At 49.8% G+C, this 19195-nt stretch overlaps 8 protein-coding genes across 8 annotated transcripts; 4 read left to right on the top strand and 4 right to left on the bottom strand.

Annotated features, from left to right (window-relative positions):
* Window positions 1–195: 195 nt before the first annotated feature.
* On the bottom strand, window positions 196–1465 carry SNOG_02323 (hypothetical protein; the record flags this gene model as incomplete). The annotated part of the gene is made up of 2 exons (XM_001792881.1): window positions 196–895; window positions 948–1465. 2 exons carry the CDS (start codon window positions 1463–1465, stop codon window positions 196–198), a joined length of 1218 nt encoding a protein of 405 aa, XP_001792933.1.
* A 218-nt stretch (window positions 1466–1683) lies between these two features.
* On the bottom strand, window positions 1684–1858 carry SNOG_02322 (hypothetical protein; the record flags this gene model as incomplete). The annotated part of the gene is made up of 2 exons (XM_001792880.1): window positions 1684–1790; window positions 1843–1858. The coding sequence occupies 2 exons, from the start codon at window positions 1856–1858 to the stop codon at window positions 1684–1686; spliced, it is 123 nt and encodes a 40-aa protein (XP_001792932.1).
* A 413-nt stretch (window positions 1859–2271) lies between these two features.
* On the bottom strand, window positions 2272–3411 carry SNOG_02321 (hypothetical protein; the record flags this gene model as incomplete). The annotated part of the gene is made up of 1 exon (XM_001792879.1): window positions 2272–3411. The coding sequence occupies one exon, from the start codon at window positions 3409–3411 to the stop codon at window positions 2272–2274; it is 1140 nt and encodes a 379-aa protein (XP_001792931.1).
* A 502-nt stretch (window positions 3412–3913) lies between these two features.
* On the top strand, window positions 3914–4441 carry SNOG_02320 (hypothetical protein; the record flags this gene model as incomplete). The annotated part of the gene is made up of 2 exons (XM_001792878.1): window positions 3914–4111; window positions 4193–4441. 2 exons carry the CDS (start codon window positions 3914–3916, stop codon window positions 4439–4441), a joined length of 447 nt encoding a protein of 148 aa, XP_001792930.1.
* A 1871-nt stretch (window positions 4442–6312) lies between these two features.
* Window positions 6313–7277, top strand: SNOG_02319 (hypothetical protein; the record flags this gene model as incomplete). Its single annotated transcript, XM_001792877.1, has 3 exons — window positions 6313–6397; window positions 6802–6847; window positions 7049–7277. The coding sequence occupies 3 exons, from the start codon at window positions 6313–6315 to the stop codon at window positions 7275–7277; spliced, it is 360 nt and encodes a 119-aa protein (XP_001792929.1).
* Window positions 7278–8614: 1337 nt separating this feature from the next.
* SNOG_02318 (hypothetical protein) lies at window positions 8615–9799 on the top strand (the record flags this gene model as incomplete). The annotated part of the gene is made up of 3 exons (XM_001792876.1): window positions 8615–8891; window positions 8987–9545; window positions 9604–9799. 3 exons carry the CDS (start codon window positions 8615–8617, stop codon window positions 9797–9799), a joined length of 1032 nt encoding a protein of 343 aa, XP_001792928.1.
* A 1076-nt stretch (window positions 9800–10875) lies between these two features.
* SNOG_02317 (hypothetical protein) lies at window positions 10876–12321 on the top strand (the record flags this gene model as incomplete). Its single annotated transcript, XM_001792875.1, has 4 exons — window positions 10876–10926; window positions 11110–11287; window positions 11425–12140; window positions 12190–12321. 4 exons carry the CDS (start codon window positions 10876–10878, stop codon window positions 12319–12321), a joined length of 1077 nt encoding a protein of 358 aa, XP_001792927.1.
* Window positions 12322–14446: 2125 nt separating this feature from the next.
* SNOG_02316 (hypothetical protein) lies at window positions 14447–19184 on the bottom strand (the record flags this gene model as incomplete). Its single annotated transcript, XM_001792874.1, has 3 exons — window positions 14447–17625; window positions 18331–18465; window positions 18515–19184. 3 exons carry the CDS (start codon window positions 19182–19184, stop codon window positions 14447–14449), a joined length of 3984 nt encoding a protein of 1327 aa, XP_001792926.1.
* Between the last annotated feature and the right edge of the window lie 11 nt (window positions 19185–19195).

Genomic DNA, 19195 nt, shown 5'->3' with positions numbered 1-19195 from the left:
GGATGGGTTCTTGAGCGTAATTCAGCGAGCGGGTTGCCTGCACATCGTGCATGCAATTTACGAGGTTATGATGAAACATGCGTCACTTTCGATACCTGGTTATCGCCTCATTCTATATAGTCGAATTTGTACTGCTAATACAGCTTATGGAATCTGCCACATTACTAAGCCGCCTGAGTTCACCATCTCTCCTCCCTAAGACGGATTACTCAAAACAACAGGGACTCCCGGGAAGGGCTCCTCCACAGCTCCACCAATGGTCCCATTCACGCTCGTCCGTAGAGTTTGCTCCAGACTGACCACCGTCGCGCTCAAAGGCGTGTGCAGTGCAGAGCGCAGATTGTCGTACGTCTCGCCTCCATAGATCATCAGCTTGTTCGGGTACTTCTCGAAGATTTGGATTGCGCGCGAGTACACAGAACCGGCTGGTGTTCCATGCTCTTCCCACTTGTCTTCCGCACCGCCCCAGCGGTTGGTGTATACCTGTGGGCGGTCGGCATCTGAGACGATGATGGTACCGTTTGGTCCGCCGATGGGCGACCAGACGACATACGGCGAAGCATTGGGTACAGTGGAATTGTTGATGACGATCGGGCGCCCCTTTTCATTTCCAAATTCCGTAGGCTTGTCGGCCATAACATAGTACACAGGATAGTTAGAGCCGTAGGACGAAGAGTTTCCAACGGGTAGCTCGTGGACGAGAATCCACTTCTTGAGGGGTGGGATATAGGCGACGACGGTCATGCCGGGACGAGCCATGTATTGGTCGTAGGTGACATCATTGACGACAGGTCCCCAGGTCTTGAGATCTGTGGATGTCTGATGGGCGAGTTTTTGACCATGCTTGGGGTCGCGCTGATCGGAGTAGTAGGCAATGAGTTCGCCCTCGTATTGCCTGATATGTTCATTAGAACCTCGTTTCTTGATAACACATGGGATTGACTCACAAGAGATACGGCTCCCAGATGGGTGTTTCGCCGTTGGTGGTGTTGGCTTTTCCACCCTCAGCGATGTGGCTTACAAACTCCCAAGTCCTAGCCTTGTCTGTACTGGCATACAAGTCGATTCTCGTAGCATTGTTGAGCCAGCTATTGCCACTCGCCAGGATGGTGCCAGCTGGATAGCCGGCCATGGGTTTCGTGAGCTTCGCAAGAGCAGGCTGCGCACTCATGCCAGCACCATTGACTTGGTCGCGAAGGTCCGAGATGTACTCCCAGCTTGCACCGCCATCAGTACTCTCGAGGATTGGGAAGTAGCCAGGAGTGTGGCCTAAGAGCGAGCCGGTGGCGAGGATAGTGCCATCATCCAACTCGACGAAGCGAGGGTAGGTGATCCCCTCGACTCCGGTAGTCTGGTAAATGGTATTGTTGGTAAAGAAACCCCATGGCTTGGGCTCTGAAACGCAAGACTGTGCGAAGGCCTTCTGCGCCAAAAGAAGAGTGCTAGTCAAAAGAAGGGACAGCATTGTTGCGAGTTTGTCTGACAGGAGTAGCTGAATGGCTCAACGACTTGCCATTGGAGACCTGGACTATTGCTCAGTCTTTATAGTCAGTTGGATTGTGATAATCATAGTCCTATCCGTACCTACATGCTGACGCACGAGTCAGTGATCGACCAAAGCTTGCCAACGTAAGATACACGGTGGTCAATGCTTGGTGATGCGAAGCTCACATACCCGGCGGCTCATCTCCAGCAACGTTCGGCAAGCAGTAGTGACGTGGGTACCCAAATGTTAGCCACGGGCTTGAACCCAGAGATGGTCTTCATGCTGCCGGCCAAATCTGCGCGAGCTACTCACAGTACATATTCGAATGCATCAAGTAGCTCATTTCGCGGCCGCACACCTGCGCTGAAACATATTTGCGGCCAAATTCGTCGAAGGAGCAGCCAGCGTCATTTATCCATCGCATATTGTTAGGTTTGGAACTTTGCTGATTAGAGGCACGGGCCAGCTCGCTAAACTTTTACCGCCGGGAGTAGTTCCTGTACCACACTCTGCGCGCCACACATTAGCTCGGGGTACATAACAGAATGTGGGGTTAGAAGAACCCCGCTTGCACATCGAAAACTGGTTCGATATCCATTGCGGCGAAGGTGGTAGAATCGCACAAGAAGTTATACGAGCTTCTCGCAAGAGCAAGATCGGTTGCAGTCAGGCAGGCCAGCTATGATCGGTTAAAATGTTCTCGAGCACGTACATTGATTGTGATCGTTCTCGGACCCTTTGTATATTGCAACGCAGGGATAATCATCGCCCCGAGGAGATCGTGGTTAGCTCAAGCTGTCATCCTCCTTTTTCCTTGCTGTCCAGGATGCTGGTCTATAGTTGCTTTGCAGCATGCTTTTGGGGTTCGTCATGTACCCTGTCTCAAAGCTGCCAATTTCTTCCCTCTCGATCGTGAACCCAAAATGTTGTACAAGAGCAAGAACTTCTTCATTGCTAAGCTCAATTGAGCCAGGGTCCCCAATGCCGGCATCGTCAACTTGATTTCTAGTCCTTTTCTCTTTTCTCTCGTCATCATCATCCTTGTGCGGCGCATGGTGCCACAATAGTGGTCCCAAATTGACCCATAAGCCGCCAGGCTTGAGGCAATTTCGTACGGTTTCGATATAACGGATAATGTTTGGAGCAGTATCGATGAAGAAGACTGAAGTTACAGCATCAAAAGTGTTCGCGTACTCGGCCTGACTGTAAAGGATGCAGAAGTCGCCTGTGGCCATGCTCATGCGTTCATGAGCCGGTACATTGGACTGATTAGCACTTGCCAGCTCGGTGCTTGGATGTACGTCGGGAATCTGTATAGTACGGAGCTGGTCCGTGCGAGAGATGTGGTTTGAGCAACTCAATGCAAAGGGGGCAATTCTGAATTGGCCAACATTTTGCGTGTGGTTGAGTATGACGGAACTAGCCATCAGTTCGTGGTACGAGATCTCGTTACCTTCAACGCTGAACCCAGCACGACATATGTCAAAGACCAATCGGCCCAATCCAGCACCAGGTACAAGCACGTTCATGGAAGATCGATCAAGTTCGGGCTGATCTTCTTTGCGTAGACTGAATTCAGTCTGTAGGGCTGAGATGACGGGATCAAAGCACTTCGACCGCTCGACTTGCCCCTCTTCACTCCACTCTCGATAGAATTGGTTGATGCAACTCCGCGCTTTTTCCATGTCGTTTTTTGATGTCTTCACATTCATATGATCCATAACGATGGAGTAGATCTGGTACTCATCACAGACATACTTTTCGGGCACAATGGAGGCGACCCACTCACTATCAAGAGTGGGTGCTAAGAACGCTTGGAAGCCAGCCTTGAAGATAGCTTCGGCCAACTCTGCGTTGCCGTCGATCAGGTCATCAAGCTTGGAGAAGGTTTCTAGAATCGAAAATGGTGGTTTGGAGAGGAGCATCCAGTGTTCCTGCGGTAGCGAATAGAAAGCTTGTCGTCGAACATGAGTACCGTTGAAGTGAGCCAGCCGCCGGTAGGACCTGGTCAGGGTTTAGTGTTCGCTCTACTTTTCCTTAACGATCTTCGTAGATACCTACCGAAATGAATCCAGAACGGAGAGAAGGTGTCTTTGCTCGTCAGGATCTGCCATAGGATCAAAATCGCCTTCCCATTCTTTCTCGGTCATTTCGACTCCTTGCGTGTGATCATGAGCTTGCGCAAAGTGGTCGAGAATTTCGCTTTTCTTTCTTCCAAGTGGGCTCCCAGCCGAGACTTTCGAGCGATCTACACAGAAATGTTTGTGCGCAAGGATCTACGCAGATGCAGATCGACGTGTGATGTGTAAGAGGGAGGACGAGGGAGTTGAGCAACAATCGCAAGGTCCGACATTGCTCCGAATGGGCCTCCGGCGAGATTGCCCCGCGCCGCTTCCCCGTCCCCACGACATCACCAACAAAGACGCGATGGCAGCGACACTGAATAACGGTGACGCGTCACACGCGCCCATTGAGGTCTCCTTTCCGCTGCCAAAAGCTCCGCATACGAACATCCACCTCCAGCTTACCGACAATGGCCCTAACTTGCTGCTGTTTCTCACCTCAGCTTCCCCCGAATCACCGTCCGCGTCCCCTCTAGGGTCTTTTGTGTACGCTATGCCAAATGTCAGTCTAAGCCCCCCCTGTTGAATGCAAAACCCTTTGGAATGATATGCTTCGTTATTGGTGTTGCTAACAGGTGACTAGGCAGCATCACCAAGCAACACTCTGAGCACACCACTGTTCACACACGGAGCTACTCTCGATTTCACGACACGACTCTCGAAATTACTCGCTCGCAAAACAAACAAGCCAGCTTATGTAGGAAATTCCATAAGCTTCGTCAGCACTGGTATGGGTGGTACGGTCGAGGAAGAGATGGAAGGCTTTCGGAGAGTTGTCGAGGTCGTCATGGGATTGCTCGACAAGGAAAAGGATAACGGGACCGCCTCATAGTCTATTGGTCTGGGATACCTCTGCTCTAAGCAAGTACCACAGTCAGATGCGCAACCCCTCTAAGGCGTTGCGGGAATCCTGAGATTGACTAGCCGAAAGCCGGGAGTGTTTGATACAACTTTGTTGAAAAAGACGCCCCAAATTGAAGGAAGCTATGGCTCCGGCCCAGCTTCCGGTACATGTACATCATGGGGTGTAGCATTGTAACGCAGAAGGTCCCATGAAGATTGGTAAGCTTCTCACAACATGTACACACACTCTACTCGAGGGTTGACAAATTACCTGACTTTTGCACAGTGAAATTGGGGATGGGTGATACCGAACAGGGTTGCGTTACCACACCTGAAGCAAATCAACATCTCCCACCATCGATTCTCCCGTAGGTGCCTCTTGACGCCTTTTCTCGCGGTATGGATGTTGCTATATGTAGACGCAATATCCCGTGACTTCCGCTGCAATTTCTGTTAACCCGATTCAAACGTGCGCTAACTACATCATGGCTTAATCGTCATTCACCGCGTCAAGATTTATCTCAGTCGACAACCATCGCTCGTTGTTGTTCGCTTCATGTTAGATCCTTGTTTCAGCCCTGTCGTCAGTGTTCGGCAGAGAATGATCGGACCGCACGCTGGGACTAAGATGCCAAGTTCATATAGCATTGCGATACAGATTGTGCCAAGCTCAGCATCTTACAGCACTGTTGAACTTGCATGGCTTTTGGGCGAGGACTCTTGAGATCATGTGCTGCAACGTGCTGCGTCACCGTAAGAAAGTATTCGATATTAGGTTCCCTCTAAAAAATATCTACACTGATGCAGAACGACTCCCAAAATGCGATCAAGTTGATTGCATAAGCATGGCTAATCAGTCTCGAAATACACGTCAGTAATTGGCGGTAAAGGGTACGCGAGTCAGTCAATTATACGTGTCTGTGCCTCTGCCGACCGTCGCTAATGTTCTACAATCTATCACGTTCACCTTCCAGACCACCTCAATCTGTTTATGCACTGAAGAACGATACTTCTATTGTGTCTGCGTTCAGACACAGCCACCACAAAGCATTTGCATTCACCGCTGGGCGCCCATGAACATGCAATGTCACCGCTGGTATGCTTTCCTCAAGACTCACTTCCTTGCCACAGGGTTGCATTAGCTCATCGTCTGTGCACGCTCTGACCGATAGGCGTTAAGTAATACTGTAATCGGAAACCGGGGTGCTGGAATAGGTAATCTTCTGGAAAGAAGGCTGATTTCCCAAGAAGACCCCTGTTCCCATTGTCACTAAGCAAGCAAGCGAGCAGGCTGCCGTCGCTGACAAACCCCCCCGATTGCAGACATATCTGCTATTGATAATCTAATTCAGGGGCTTGTTCGATTCAACTGTGAGTATGACTCCATAGCAAGACCGTACGTCCTGTCACTCACGATCTGAAGCGGTCGGATGAGCTCGCGCGAGCTCAGCGCGGAAATTAAGCGAGAGCTGAGTCTATCTCTTGGGCGTGACTACACCTCGTGTTAGGCAGCTAATATTAGAGTTTTCGGATTTGCCATTAGATGGCGCATTTGTCACGGTCGTCGCGTATCTTAGTCACTTCGGTTTGAAATTGCTAGATCGATGAACTTCGACGGTGAGCCATGGAAGAGCCGCACTAGATCGAAATCCGGGCGCCAATACCAACCCCGGTCTACCTGAACGAGATGCAAGACCAACGTTGCGGTGAATTAGCGGCTTGCAGAAGTGCTATGGGATTTCAAACTCCCCGGTTATACGATGCTTTCTTAATATTTGGCATGCTTACACGAGTGAAAATCTAAAGTCGTCTTCACGAGTCACCGAGAACCGACCAGAACATCAATTGACAAGGTATATCATGGCTACTTTGGCGCAGTTCGATGGTATCGTACTTGTAGAATATATCACACCAGCTTTCAATACGATTCAGCCACCGACAGATAGTAGAGACCTTTCACTGACCGTAACTTCCACGAAACACCGCTGTCACCTCACATGCGGCTCAAAACAAGCATCTGACGACAGCACCTATCCGGAAGCCCGCTGCATGACCGTACCCGTCCGTCCGGATGTTTGCTGAAAACGTGGTCTTGAACGCCACAAGTCTAAAAAAGGACCCAGCTACCCGGTCCTCTTCGATCTCATCACGCCCACGCCCACGTACAGACGGACCCACGCGGTCTTATGCTGCTAGATACCGAATCAAATTCCTAGGGCGTTGGGATCTCTTCTCAGCAAGTGGCTGAACGCTTTGACCTCGCCGTCGTGCGACACCGTAACCTCCTCTGCCCACGGACCATTCCATCTTATGATCGATAATCGCAGACTCACAATATTAGAGTTGCAGACTGGCGGTCAGAGTATCAACGCGCCAGATATAAAGATCTCGCAGAGTCAGTCGACTAACTCAGCATCACACAGCACCAACACAAACAGGCAACAAGCACTTCCAAACCTCTGTATACATTTCCTCGTTTCAGGTACCAAAGGAACAACGCCGACTCCTCGTTGAAGTAAGCACCACCGCTTCTTTTGACTCTATATAGGAGTGTTCACTCCTCAACATATCCAACTCATTACTCACACATTTTCAGAACCTATTTGAGCCATCACCGCCTCCATCCCTCGCTCAAAATCTCCCGACATCACTCAACTTCTCAACCCACCATTCGACCACCAACGATGTCTTCCTCGTCCTCTACACCTAGCAGTACCTCTACTGCGGGATCTTCGTCTGGCTCCACTGGCTCCCACCTTCCCTATGCGCCGTTCCCCTACCCCTTGCCCTCCGGCGGCCGCGGCTCGGGTCAGCAGGGCAAATAGACAGCCACCAACATTTCAACAACAGTGCAGCTGCATTACCAGTATTGCTTAAGATTCGAATGGATAGAGGATCACATCAGCTTCCACGAATCACGACAAATTTCCTATCCGTACTTAGACTGGGTTCCTTCAACAGTTCGCAACGGCAAAAGCTTGTGACGCTTGGACTACCTATCAGCCTGCTTTCACATAGATGGTGTGCGTTGGATCGATTGTAGTGCTGGGTATACCCTTTTCATTTACTTTTTCTTCATCGTGCAAGATAGATCTCCTTTGGTTTTAGATTTCCCGACTTACTTAGAATGTGGCTTTGGGGGTTGTTTCATCATGTTCATTCATTAGTTTCACAGCCTGTTTCTTTGTATCCAAGATTTCGCATTCACACGGGCGGGTGTGGCATAGAAGGCATTCTTCCTGTATATATGCGTCTGACTAGTGTTTGCTTTTTCGGGCCGTGTACTTTTACTGTCCGACCAGCCTTCCTTTGTATATACAATCGGATATGAGTGATTGATTACGATTTCCATAGACTTGCGTTTTCGTATGCAGTTTCAAACAATACATCGAGCAAGCCTCTGTCCCCGCTACCAATGATCTCGAGTAGCGATCCTAATCATATGAACTAAGTAGTGATTCCAGTAATCAGGCGTTTCTGTCAAAGTGAAGTCCGTACTACTTAGACACGGACCAACAAGCCACCATGCTGTGGCGTTTGGGAATTGTCTATTATAAGCGAGAGCTGCCGTGACCTCGTATTGTAGATCGGCCACTCCGTGGCAGTCAGAGAAAGAGGAGCATGTTATGATTTGACGGATAGCGGCAGGCGTTCGTTGTGTCAAATTTGCAGCAGTCTGACAACACCGCACGTGCTCCAGGACACCTCAGTAGGATACGCATGCGATAGGCAAGAATCTGTAACGTCTTTCGGCACAAGCCAAATTCCCGCTGTAAGATTCCGATGTTTCGAAAGCGTGATGTTGAGGTCATCCTGTGGGAGCACGAACGGTCCACTCCGCTGCGCTAACATAAGCAGCGGCTTGGCACGTCGGCGCAGGCGGCGTGCCGTCATCGCCAACATCTTCCATGCTTCACTGCGTCCACGCGACATCAACACGCGCAGTTGCATCTAGCCTGTTCTAGCGCCTCCCGTGCCTTCTACCGTCCTTCGACACTTTCACTACCTACATCTTCATCACCTTGGTGTCGATACGCAACCGATAACTCCTGGACTTCCGACGCTCCCTAACTTCCGACCCTCATCCACGCCGTATTCGTCTCACTCCTAGGCCTCCACCCATCCATCTCCGCTATCCGCGTTTCCCGTCACTTCCACCGCCATGGCACCCTCAAGGCCTCGCGCATCACTGCTGCCTTTCCTTGCCGTAGCTTCGCTTCTTCCATCCACAGCATGGGCATTCGACTGCAAGGATGTCGCGGCGTCGGGTGTGCACTTCAACCTTGGCAAGCTCGGCGGGCCGCATGTCGTACACTGGAAGGACGAAGACCTGGCACACGAGATGCTGTACAAGTACAACTTCACTGTTGACATTTGCGACAAGTTGAAGTGGCACAAGGGTGGAAGCTTGGCAACGGAGTGTCATCACGGCTCAAGAGGTATGTGTCACTGGCGGTCTTTGAGAACTATAAGCACACAGCCACGTCTTAGATCGCATTCTTTCAGTCGGGAATCAGCTAACACCGATCTACAGTGTGCGCCATTCGAGAAGATGTAAACCTTGCCATCGAAAGAAACTCGTCCATAACGCCCATCGACATCGCTGGAACATACAAAACACAGAACGGCAAAGACATCGATGCGAAATTCGAACTCCTTCGAGAATCCAAGTCCAACTCTGACGCCGGGCGGGAAGGTCTGCGGGCTGTCCTCAACGGCGGGCGCTTTCCATTCGACGACAAGAAGAGCGGTATCGATCAGAGAGCCATCATCGAGTTTGTGTGCGACAAAGAGCGAACAGGACTCGAAGGCAGCGAGGGAGACAACGGCGACAAGGAAGATGACAAGGATGACGACAAGGAGAAAGATGGCGACAAGAAGGAAGAGAAGCTGAGGCGCCGAGCCGACGACTCAAAAGGCAAATGCGAGGACAGCGATGCTAGCTTGCGATTCTGCGGATACGAGAACGAGACAGAGAAGGACAAGAAGATCCAGACACTGAGACTTGAGTGGCGGACACAGTATGCCTGCGAGGACGCCCCGCCGGTTGACGGAGGAAGCCACTGGGGTTTCTTCGGGTGGTTCTTCATCATGTAAGTCACGAACTACACTTCTCCCATACGACCAGGATGAATGCTAACACCAGCACAGCCTCTTCCTCGCCATTGCCGCCTACCTCATCTTCGGCTCCTGGCTCAACTACAACCGCTACGGTGCTCGGGGCTGGGATTTATTGCCCCATGGGGACCAAATTCGCGATATCCCGTACATTGCAAAGGATTTTGCGCGCAAGGTTGTGGGTACCGTGCAAGGCGGTGGCAGTCGAGGTGGATACGCGGCTGTGTAAGCATATAAACAAGAACTTCGGTGTTGGTCCAAAGCATTTTCAATGGCGTTTTTGCTAGAGTCTTTTCGTTTTGGAGCATTTGGCCTTCTTGTTTCACTACCTAGATCTATGCTCCAGTAGACGAGGCATGGCGAGTTACATTACTTTTTTTTTCTGTTGGTTGAACAGTAGCGCCAAAACAAAAACTTCATGGATGCATGTTTTTTTGACTTTCGTGCTCCAGCGGGCATATATATCCCCCTTCCCCCCACTTCCCTCCGCTCTATTCGTCTGCGCCCTTCACTTTACTTCCGTAGCTAAAAAGCTATCCGTGCAAAAGTCATGGAGGAGAGTGGCACCAAAAGAAGCTAGGAGAGTGTCCATGTGAGCCGTTGAGAACAGAGTTGATCGTAACAAGTACATGTTTCTGTCTTCTGCAGAGATCTGTAAGTTCTCGAAATCCGTGTTAACTGCGTTCTATGAGGAAAGACATAGGAAAGACCTCGCAAGAGGGAAGTCATCGAAAACCTGACCAGCTACACTCATGTCTTTTCCACTGTTTATTGTTTGATATAAGTACGATTACGAATTTGAGCTGTATGTATAAATTGATCGATGGCCTTTCCTTCTGCTAATCATTACCCGGCCTCTGTTGTGTTCAAAACTTCGATTCCAGAGCTTTGATAGAGCAGTATGAATCAAAGCTGATCACGGCAGCTTCTATGTCCTGCTCTTGGGTTGTAGAAACGGTCAGAGGAAAAAGACATGGGAATGACAGGCTCTATTTGTGCTCCATTGTATGTGACCAGCGGATCTAGCAAGGATTGCACTTCCTGGCTCAGAGCCAGAAGTTAGTAAACGTTAGGCGGCCTGGACATGATGCGCTAGGCAGGAGGCAGGAGGTAGCCTTGCGCTAACCGCATTCGACGATAGTTGGTGACGGTAGCCTACGTGCCTACTTAACGCCAACGCTTCAAAACCTCACCTACGACCTGTTCCCCAAATAAGATCAGGCGAGTACATCTGATCAGCTCAGACACGATCTCCCTCTGTGAGTTGAGTGGCATTGCTGCATCAATAACTTACACGAATGCAGAATGATGGCGAGCGTGCAGAACGAGATGACATTCCAGTATGTCGGTCAAGATGTGCGTGAAAAGATATTGCAGCTGCGGAAAGAAGCAAAATCGTAAGCAACTCTGAGAAACGAGTCGGTGCGTTCATTGTACTGACGGATTCAGTCCACTACAGCATGTGCTTCATGTTAAAGAAGAGTCAGTACCTTTTAAAGTCGGATCATCGATAGTGCTAATCATGGTAGACTCTCTCAGGCAGAGGCCCAGTTGGGCGCCACAAGAAGCGAGCTATTGGGCTTGAACGACGGTACAGCGGTGCTTTACGAAGGCCAACCCGATTGGGTGTTTATTGACAAAAGACGGGATGACCTGATGATCGCCTTTCCTCAAGAGCAAATCGAGGTCAATCGTCTCTTGGGACAACTTCGAAACCGTGAATTGTATGCACAGTCCTTGAGTATTGTCTAATATCGCTTACTTCTCAAAGACCATTACACGAACTAGCGGAAAGATCCGCGGCCTTACTGTGTCGTCCGTTTGTGGAGGCTATACACGAGACTTTGCCTGCAGAATTGCGCGATCAAGTTTACGACCATCTCTGGAATGAGGACGCGATCGATCTCGTTGACGGGCAGCTTGAACTACCCTTCAACAACGTTCGAGACGAACGTCTCTCCCACGACTGGGTTCTTCAAGCACCTTTCTTCGCTGACGCGAGCATTGTCGGAGAATCTTTTGCACGAGAAGCGGCAACATACTTCTTCCGCATGTTGACAGACAACGAAGTCGACTACCATATACTACAGGCTTACCTGCGCATTAATTCGTTTGGCAACATAAGCCTACACCCTGGAGAGATCATACGTCGTCTCAGGATCGACGTCTCTTATCAGTCTGACCCTTATAGCTTTGCATACGCGGACCTGAAGCGCAACCTAGAGAGCCTCTTGGATCTATCAGTACGGAACGACTTGACCGTCGAAGTCTTCCTCGATCGAGAACTACAGTTTAGCCGCAACTTCTTCCACATCATGGACATGATCATGCCCATTTACCAGATCCTCGTGGAGAAAGGCGTGATGATCAAGGTATTGGGCCATCGCTTCTTTACTCCGAAGTGGCGGCAGGACGTAGAGAATACAAATGAAGCCGAACAAAAGCGATACATCACTACAGCGGAGATGCTCAACTACTACTTCGATGGCACCACAGAAGAGTGGTTCACGATGAAAGATACTGAGATTGCTTCGATCAAGAACCCGAGGCGCAGGCAGAGATGCCACGAGGTTCGTATGTCTCCACAAAGCGCAAAAAGATGCTGAATCAACATGATAGGTCCTGGAGGTCATGCGGCACAATTTCAGAGACGCTGGTGTTCTCGTATGGGATGGAGCATCGCCACGCGTAACTTGGCCAGATGAACCTCTGCCCACATACACTAGACCGGCAGGTCTTTTCGAACGATAAAATGTATTCATGGTATATCGACAGCCACAGCAAAGTGCGCCATGCTGAGCGCGCTATATGAGCGCAGACACATGCACGTGTGTCCGTTCCCGCTAAACTGCCCGAGCCACACTACTTGCAATATAAATCCATCCTGCAATAGTAGCATTATCGTTATCGTATGTATTATACCTTCGGTCCAAAACAAAATCTAACTTGGTCTGATCATGTGTTTCACAAGGCAGAGCGATGTACATCATGTTTGAGTCCACGTTGTTGTTCGCTCCATATAAGAATGTCCACTATGAGCTTCTTCTTCTTCCACTCAGTCACAATATTCCAGAAATTGCAGTATGTCCAAGAACTCGACGTGTCTTCCGCATAGGAGTCTTGTTCTGTTTCTGAAGTGCCAAAGCCAGGTGATCACTTACAAAAACACGAAAAGTTGTCAAAAGACTTTTTCTGTATTTGTGTTCTCAAAACCCCTGTGAAAATACTACCAATGTCTTTTCTGCTCTCGCGAAAACGAAAAAGAAAGCATTGCACGGCTTCTCCGCAGCAAAATTGAAAGTAGAGATGGAGAGATGATATGTATGAGCTTTGGTACCATACCGTCACACTCTAAAATCTCTACTCCAAAAAAACAATGTCTTTGCCTGGTTCCCAGTTTTTTGAACTGTGAAAGGTCGCAGGCTATGTTGCACTGACAAAAATGAAATTTCATATTATCAAAATAGCACGTTTGCAGGCTATGACTTCGCGCACCGAGGGCGAGTATGTAAACTCAAATCACCTCCTCAAACTCTAAGACATCTTGCTCACTTGCTCGTGCATTCGAAACCAAAATGAAGGATGGACTTTCTGCGTATCTGCTGGCTATTCTATCGCTTCTTAAACTCAAAGAGACATAAAACAAAATCCATAAGCGCTTCGCTCTTTTCTTCCATACCCTACAGAATGGTAGCTGATGTCCTGCTTTTTCCAAACCAGATTTAGCGAGGATCATTTGGATGGCATTACTCGCACAATACGGTATTCAGCATCATGATGTTTTCTCTGCTCCCGCAGACATGTATAACAGTCATAGATAAGCATTATAACTTCTGTGGCACCTCTACAACTAGAGAGATAAGAACTAAAAGAAGTATTCATGCCGTCTACTGCCAGCGTCTACCTCACACTCCCCAATCGCGGTGATTAGCATTCACCTTCACTTCACTTTCATTTCCCATAAAAAGACAAAACAATAGAAGAATTAGTTTGTAAAAGACTGTCATCAGACTCGAACTTTTGACCTTCCAAAGCACAGGCATTAACATAGGCAAAAATAATAGAATTTACCGAGCGCGTTCCGTAACCTGCATGGCCGGATCGTCCACTACACGATAGCGGAGACATGCGGAACACACAGGCACTACTTACTAACACCGTTCTGTTTCTATTGGGAATTCTTAAATTTGAATAAAATATATAGGACTAAACCTGGTGCTGAGAATGGACAATGGGAAGTGCATCTTGCTCTCTCCGTATGACGACATTGCCGCACGCGAGATAAGATTCCATGGTTTGACTTACTGGGTAGCTAGTATATAAACCTGCTCCTTGTAGATTCCATCCACTGCAATACTCATGTTTCCTTGTGCAGCTGACCAAAACGAGAACATGTGTAGAGCCAGAAGATCTTGTACCCTCTCCATAAGCCTTTCGCGACCTCAAAAAGATAACGCTAAGGATCTAATGTGCTTTTTTTCGAAAACTGTTTTTGCACTAATATATGCGTCTTTTTACGTGCAAAGCAAAAGAGAACAGGGCAGTTCCCCATAAGCTTTGGAAACCACAATTGTTCAAATTCAATACATAAGCGGGAAGGTTGAGGCTTGAATGGAGTCTCGCAAATACCTACATCCGCGCATATGCTGTCCGTGTGGTGATGCGGCGTGAGTTTAAAATCCTCTTCAGAACAAAAGTATGCTAGAACTAGCAATATTCTTGGGGCTAGGATTTTCAACGAATTGTTGGTGATGATCATCATCGACTGTAAGCAATGGTGAGGTTATTGAAGTGGTGATTTTACATTTTTCTTCATACTGCGTATGGTATGAGATCATATGCCACGACGCAATCATTCCTGTTCTCCTGCCTCCCCTCAATTATTTCTCTGAGACGACTTCATTTTCCGCACCTTGGGCGTCCCTTGACCCTGTTTCTGTTTCTTCCCGCCCCCGCCTCCCTCGTCTCCACTAGTCTTCTTTCCATTGCTATTGATCTTGCCATCCTCAGCGCCAATAGCTTCGACCTCCTCCTCTTTGACCAGCAATTCGCTCAATGCCTCGTTGAACTTCTCTAACTGAACGATATCGCCAATCTTGACGCGCATGTAGTCGAATGCAATGGCAACCTTCATTTCGGGATTGCGGACCTTGATGACGCGTCCGAGTTCGGGAACCGTGGAAGAGGCGTGGCGTTCAAGTGTGGCGACCTTGGGTGCGGTTGTGGAGGAGAGTTGCGTTGTTGAGTGGATGTCCATATTATCGGTATTCTCAAGCGTGGGGTCGGCTTCTATGTCATTCTCGTTGTCAGCCTCTTCCGCGGTGTTCTCAGGATCGAGAAGCGGACCTTCTTGCTCGCCTTCTGTCACCGTCTCCAATACGGGTATCTTCTGGTAGCGTTGGCTGAAATGCGTAAGGACGACAGCTTTAGCGTTCATTTGCGAGCCAATGTCTAGTGCTTCAGAGGTAGTGGAATGCTTCTTAGCTCTGGCATCGCCGAGGAGTTCGTCATCGAAGGTGGCTTCATGAATCAGGACTGTTGTATCACGGCCGACCCTAGCAAAATGCCTACATGGCCTGCAATCTCCCGAGTAGCTAACCTTGAGTGGCTTGAGGTTATGAGGATCTTCAGGAGAGCGTGGAAACGTGATGCAAACTGCCATCGCGCCATGGCAATGGACGACCTTCGCAGTCTGGATATCTTCAAACCCAAAAAGTTGCGGATACTGATTTCGCTTTATGGTCGTGTCGTAGTTCTGCTCTGCGTTGAAAGAGTTGAGAATGTTGAGTAAGGAACCGCGCCCGGTCTCGTTAGGTGACACCTCGAGCGGTAGAATTCTGCTGTAGCCAAAATCCTCCACTGATGAGTACTCATAAAGCCACTGCAACATGCCAGTATGTGATATGACCGATAGACCATACTGGCTTGAGTTGTTGAGTACTGTTGCGGCGTCAAGCTTCTCTTTATTTGGGACACCACCGTGAACCAAATGATACCATGCACGAATCACACCAGTTGTACCCAGGTGATGATCAGCATGCAGATGACTGATCCAGATGAGGCGCAGGTTCTTGATGATGTCCCGCAGTTCTTCCGGTGGAAAGACCCTCGACAGCTGACCCAGCGTGTTCTCGCCGCAATCCAAGAGGTAGTTACCAACACCTGGCACCCGTACGAGGGTGGCAGACACATTTCGGTATTTAGATGGCAAGGCAGAGCCCGTCCCCAAGGTGATGACTTCAGTGTCTGGGCGCGCAAGTAGCTGCTTCCACGCGTCTTGGTTGATTTGATCATCCTTGACTGCCTGTTGCGCTTCTGCCGCCAATCTCAATACTTCGGCATCTGTTTCGTGCTTAACTACGTTACTGTTGAACATTTGTGTTTTTGTCTCTTCCTTGGTTGCAAATTTTGGCATGAGCGTAAAGCTCAAGCCTCTATCTGCGCGAATGGACTCCTTCGGCATTGGGGAAATATGTCGCTGAGAATTCGAGAAAAGGCCTTCTTGCGGTACAGTGAAATTGTCGTGTATGGGGACAGAATATCGGGCTGGATCCACCTGACCTAGTCGAGTTGCTTGACACGCCACCGAGTCATGAGCTATGCGATTGGGTGACACATCTGGAGACGATATAATGTGTTGCACGTCGCTGAGCTTATCCATGAATTCGCTGAGAATAGGATGACCTGAGATATCTGGTCCTAGAACCCATATGATAGCGCCTATGCCTGCCATGACTTGCGAATTGTTCAGCTCTTCACGCTGCACAACCGCCTCGAGGTACTCCAATGATGGCACTTCAAGTATCGCTATTCCTTGACCTGGCCTATCCGCGCCGAGGACTTGAGATGGTTCTATCCAGTCTCCCTTCTCGTTTTGTACAGATTTGCCGGAAGTCAATTTTCCAAAGTCAGGTCCAGGCTTCACGCCCAAGGCTTTCGCCCGTGCGACGTCAAAAGTACCCCGAGATGGAAAGGTGCGCACAATATATGAGAGACATTCCGGCAGAGGTCGTGTAGGCGGTATTGCCATGATAGTAGCTCCGGGCCAGGGTGTCCGTGTCCAGACAGTGATATCGGGCAATGGCTCCGAACCCCCCGGCCTGGGCCCTTGATAAGGCTCGTAGCCATGGGTATCTGGATTCCGAACGAAGATTGCAGCGGGCATTTGAACTTCCGCAATGTGCCGCTCTACCAGAGTGTCGAAGCTCCAATTTGAATCGAACATGAACTTGAGCGTAGCAGAACGTATGCGGTCATATCGCGCGTCCCTATCCTCTTTAGACTCATTGGGCGGGGCCTTGTGGTCTTCAAATGTGTTCAGTCGCGCATCAAAGTCCTGACGAAGAGCCTCCAGCTCGGCTTCGGCTTCTGGGTCTTGCTGCTGGCGTACTGGTGATACGGGTAGAGCCCACACCTGGATGTTCGCATCCTGCCAAGTTGGTGGTATGCCGCCATTCTCGTCCCTGGCAACGGGTCTGTCTGCGTATTCAGTTACATGGATGGGCAAGCCTTTTCGAAAAATAAATCGTCGACAAGTGCCCATTGTGTGTTTCAAATTGGGCGGCCCGTATATGTTGAAGCTGTGTTTCGCCGGCTCGGAAGCTGTGCGACCCTTGTCTCTTGCCTGCTGTACCATCAACATGGCTTGCTCATAAGAGCTCGAGCTCGCGTCAGCCAATGTGAGCATCATGCCCATGAATCCGCCTGTGTTCTTCCATTCTGCCTTTCCTGTCAGGAAAAAGTCCTGGGCCTTCAACAGTCGCGCGCCCTGCTGAACCAGCGCACGCTGGGTGCCCTCTGCCTGACTGCCGAAGACGTAGTGTTTTGTAGCTGTTCGTAACACCAGTGTCGTGCCTGGAGTGTCCGACGTCGGCGTCGTGAGGATCTCGATGCTCGAGGACATGTTGGTGCGATCGTCTCGTACGATTTTCTCCACAACTTCAATCCTAGGCCCTTGCTCCGCTTCGGTGCGATTATGAAGAGGTTCGAGGAGTGGAACCCAATCGTGTGTCGGCCGATTCGCGGAGTGGAAGACAAAGGGTCCAACTTCGACCGCTGCTTGAGCGCTTCGTTTGCGATCCTTGTGGGATTTGCGCGCGCCAGAGTTTAGTTCAAATGTAAATTTCGGACGTTCATGCGCTTGTGTGGGAGCTTCCTTAGCATTGCTTGTGCTCTGGGACGAATCGGGGTTGCTGCGACTTCTGACGGGTGGAGGCTTCCACGAAGTAGTCGCGAAATTACGGCAAATGAGAAAGCGGGTTTTCAAGGCATATCTATAAGGTGAGTGGAGAGTAAAGGCGGCCTTTGGTGAGTGCACTGCCAGTCGTAAGTGCATTCGAAGAAGGCACAATCAGTCGCAACGGTGAACTGAGGCGATCAATGCAAATACTAATGCACCGTTTGAGCAGAAGCGATCAAGGCAAGAAGCGATGGTCTACAGTCGCAAACATCGAACGCGCTTTGTGGGTCAAGCCCGCCCATCATGGCTGGCGTCACTTTTTTTGAGATGCGTCACGATGTCGGCGAAATGATGATCCGACATGAGTCAGCAATTGCGACATTCTTCACCCTGAGTTCGGTTCCCTACTCTTCGTAACTTCCATAGCCAAGACGACAGACAAGTCTTTTTCTTCCTCACATTGCTCTTTTTCCCCATGTCCTATCAATGTTTCTTTCTCAGAGCTCCTCCGTCCACCGTAATGTCTTGGCCTTGATTTCCGATTAGCTTGATGTACGCAAGTTGAAAGCAAGGGGGCATACCTGTAATGAAGCCTGCATCGATGAGATATAGAGCCGCATCAGCAATGTCCTTGGGCCTTCCCGCTCGATTTGTCGGATGGTCGTCGACGTCCTTCTCGCTGACCTGGCCTGCCCAGTCTGTGCCCTTCTCATCACCTGCAGTCGTTAGCCACGCGAACATAGGCCTCGCGTGTTGACCTCTTACCCTCCTTGCTCTCGTGAGCGACCTTGATCCTACCAGGCGCAATCAAGTTGACCCGGATGCCTAGTGGTCCCAAGCTGATGGCCATGGAGTGCATCAGGCCGAGCTGACCAGCCTTACTCGATGCATATCCCTCCTGGTTGGGATCTGACTGATGCGCACGGAACGACCCAATGTGTATGATACATGGACCTGAGCCGTAAATTTTCTGGGCGCCTGACGTGGCGTCTGCTTGCCTCGATTTCATGAACGGGATGCATGCTTGGCTCATGGCGAAGGGACCAGTGAGGTTGGTGTCAATGTAGGCTTGCCACTCCTCGAACGTGCTTTCATCCTCCATCGTCTTGCCATCTTTCCACTGCGGCGACGCAATACCTCCATTGTTGATCAGGACGTCCACGTTGTTGTCGAAGAACTTGGCCGCGTCCTTAACTTTGGCTCGAATATCCTTCACGTCGCGTAAGTCGCAGGTTGCTGAATCTAGCTTCTTCTCGTCGTAGTACTTCTTTAAATGGACTTTGGTGGTATGCTGCAGCTCCTCGTCATCAATGTCGAAGATGTACACCTTGTGGCCAGCCTCCAGAAACATGCGACTGAGCGCTCTTCCAATGCCACGGGCTCCACCAGAGACGATGATGTTCCTAGCGGCGGTCTCTACGTTAATTGGAGCCATTTTCGGTGAAT

Source organism: Parastagonospora nodorum (assembly GCF_000146915.1).
Source record: "Parastagonospora nodorum SN15 chromosome Unknown scaffold_3, whole genome shotgun sequence".
Lineage (NCBI taxonomy): Eukaryota > Fungi > Ascomycota > Dothideomycetes > Pleosporales > Phaeosphaeriaceae > Parastagonospora > Parastagonospora nodorum.
This window is presented reverse-complemented; position numbering and strand designations above follow the sequence as displayed.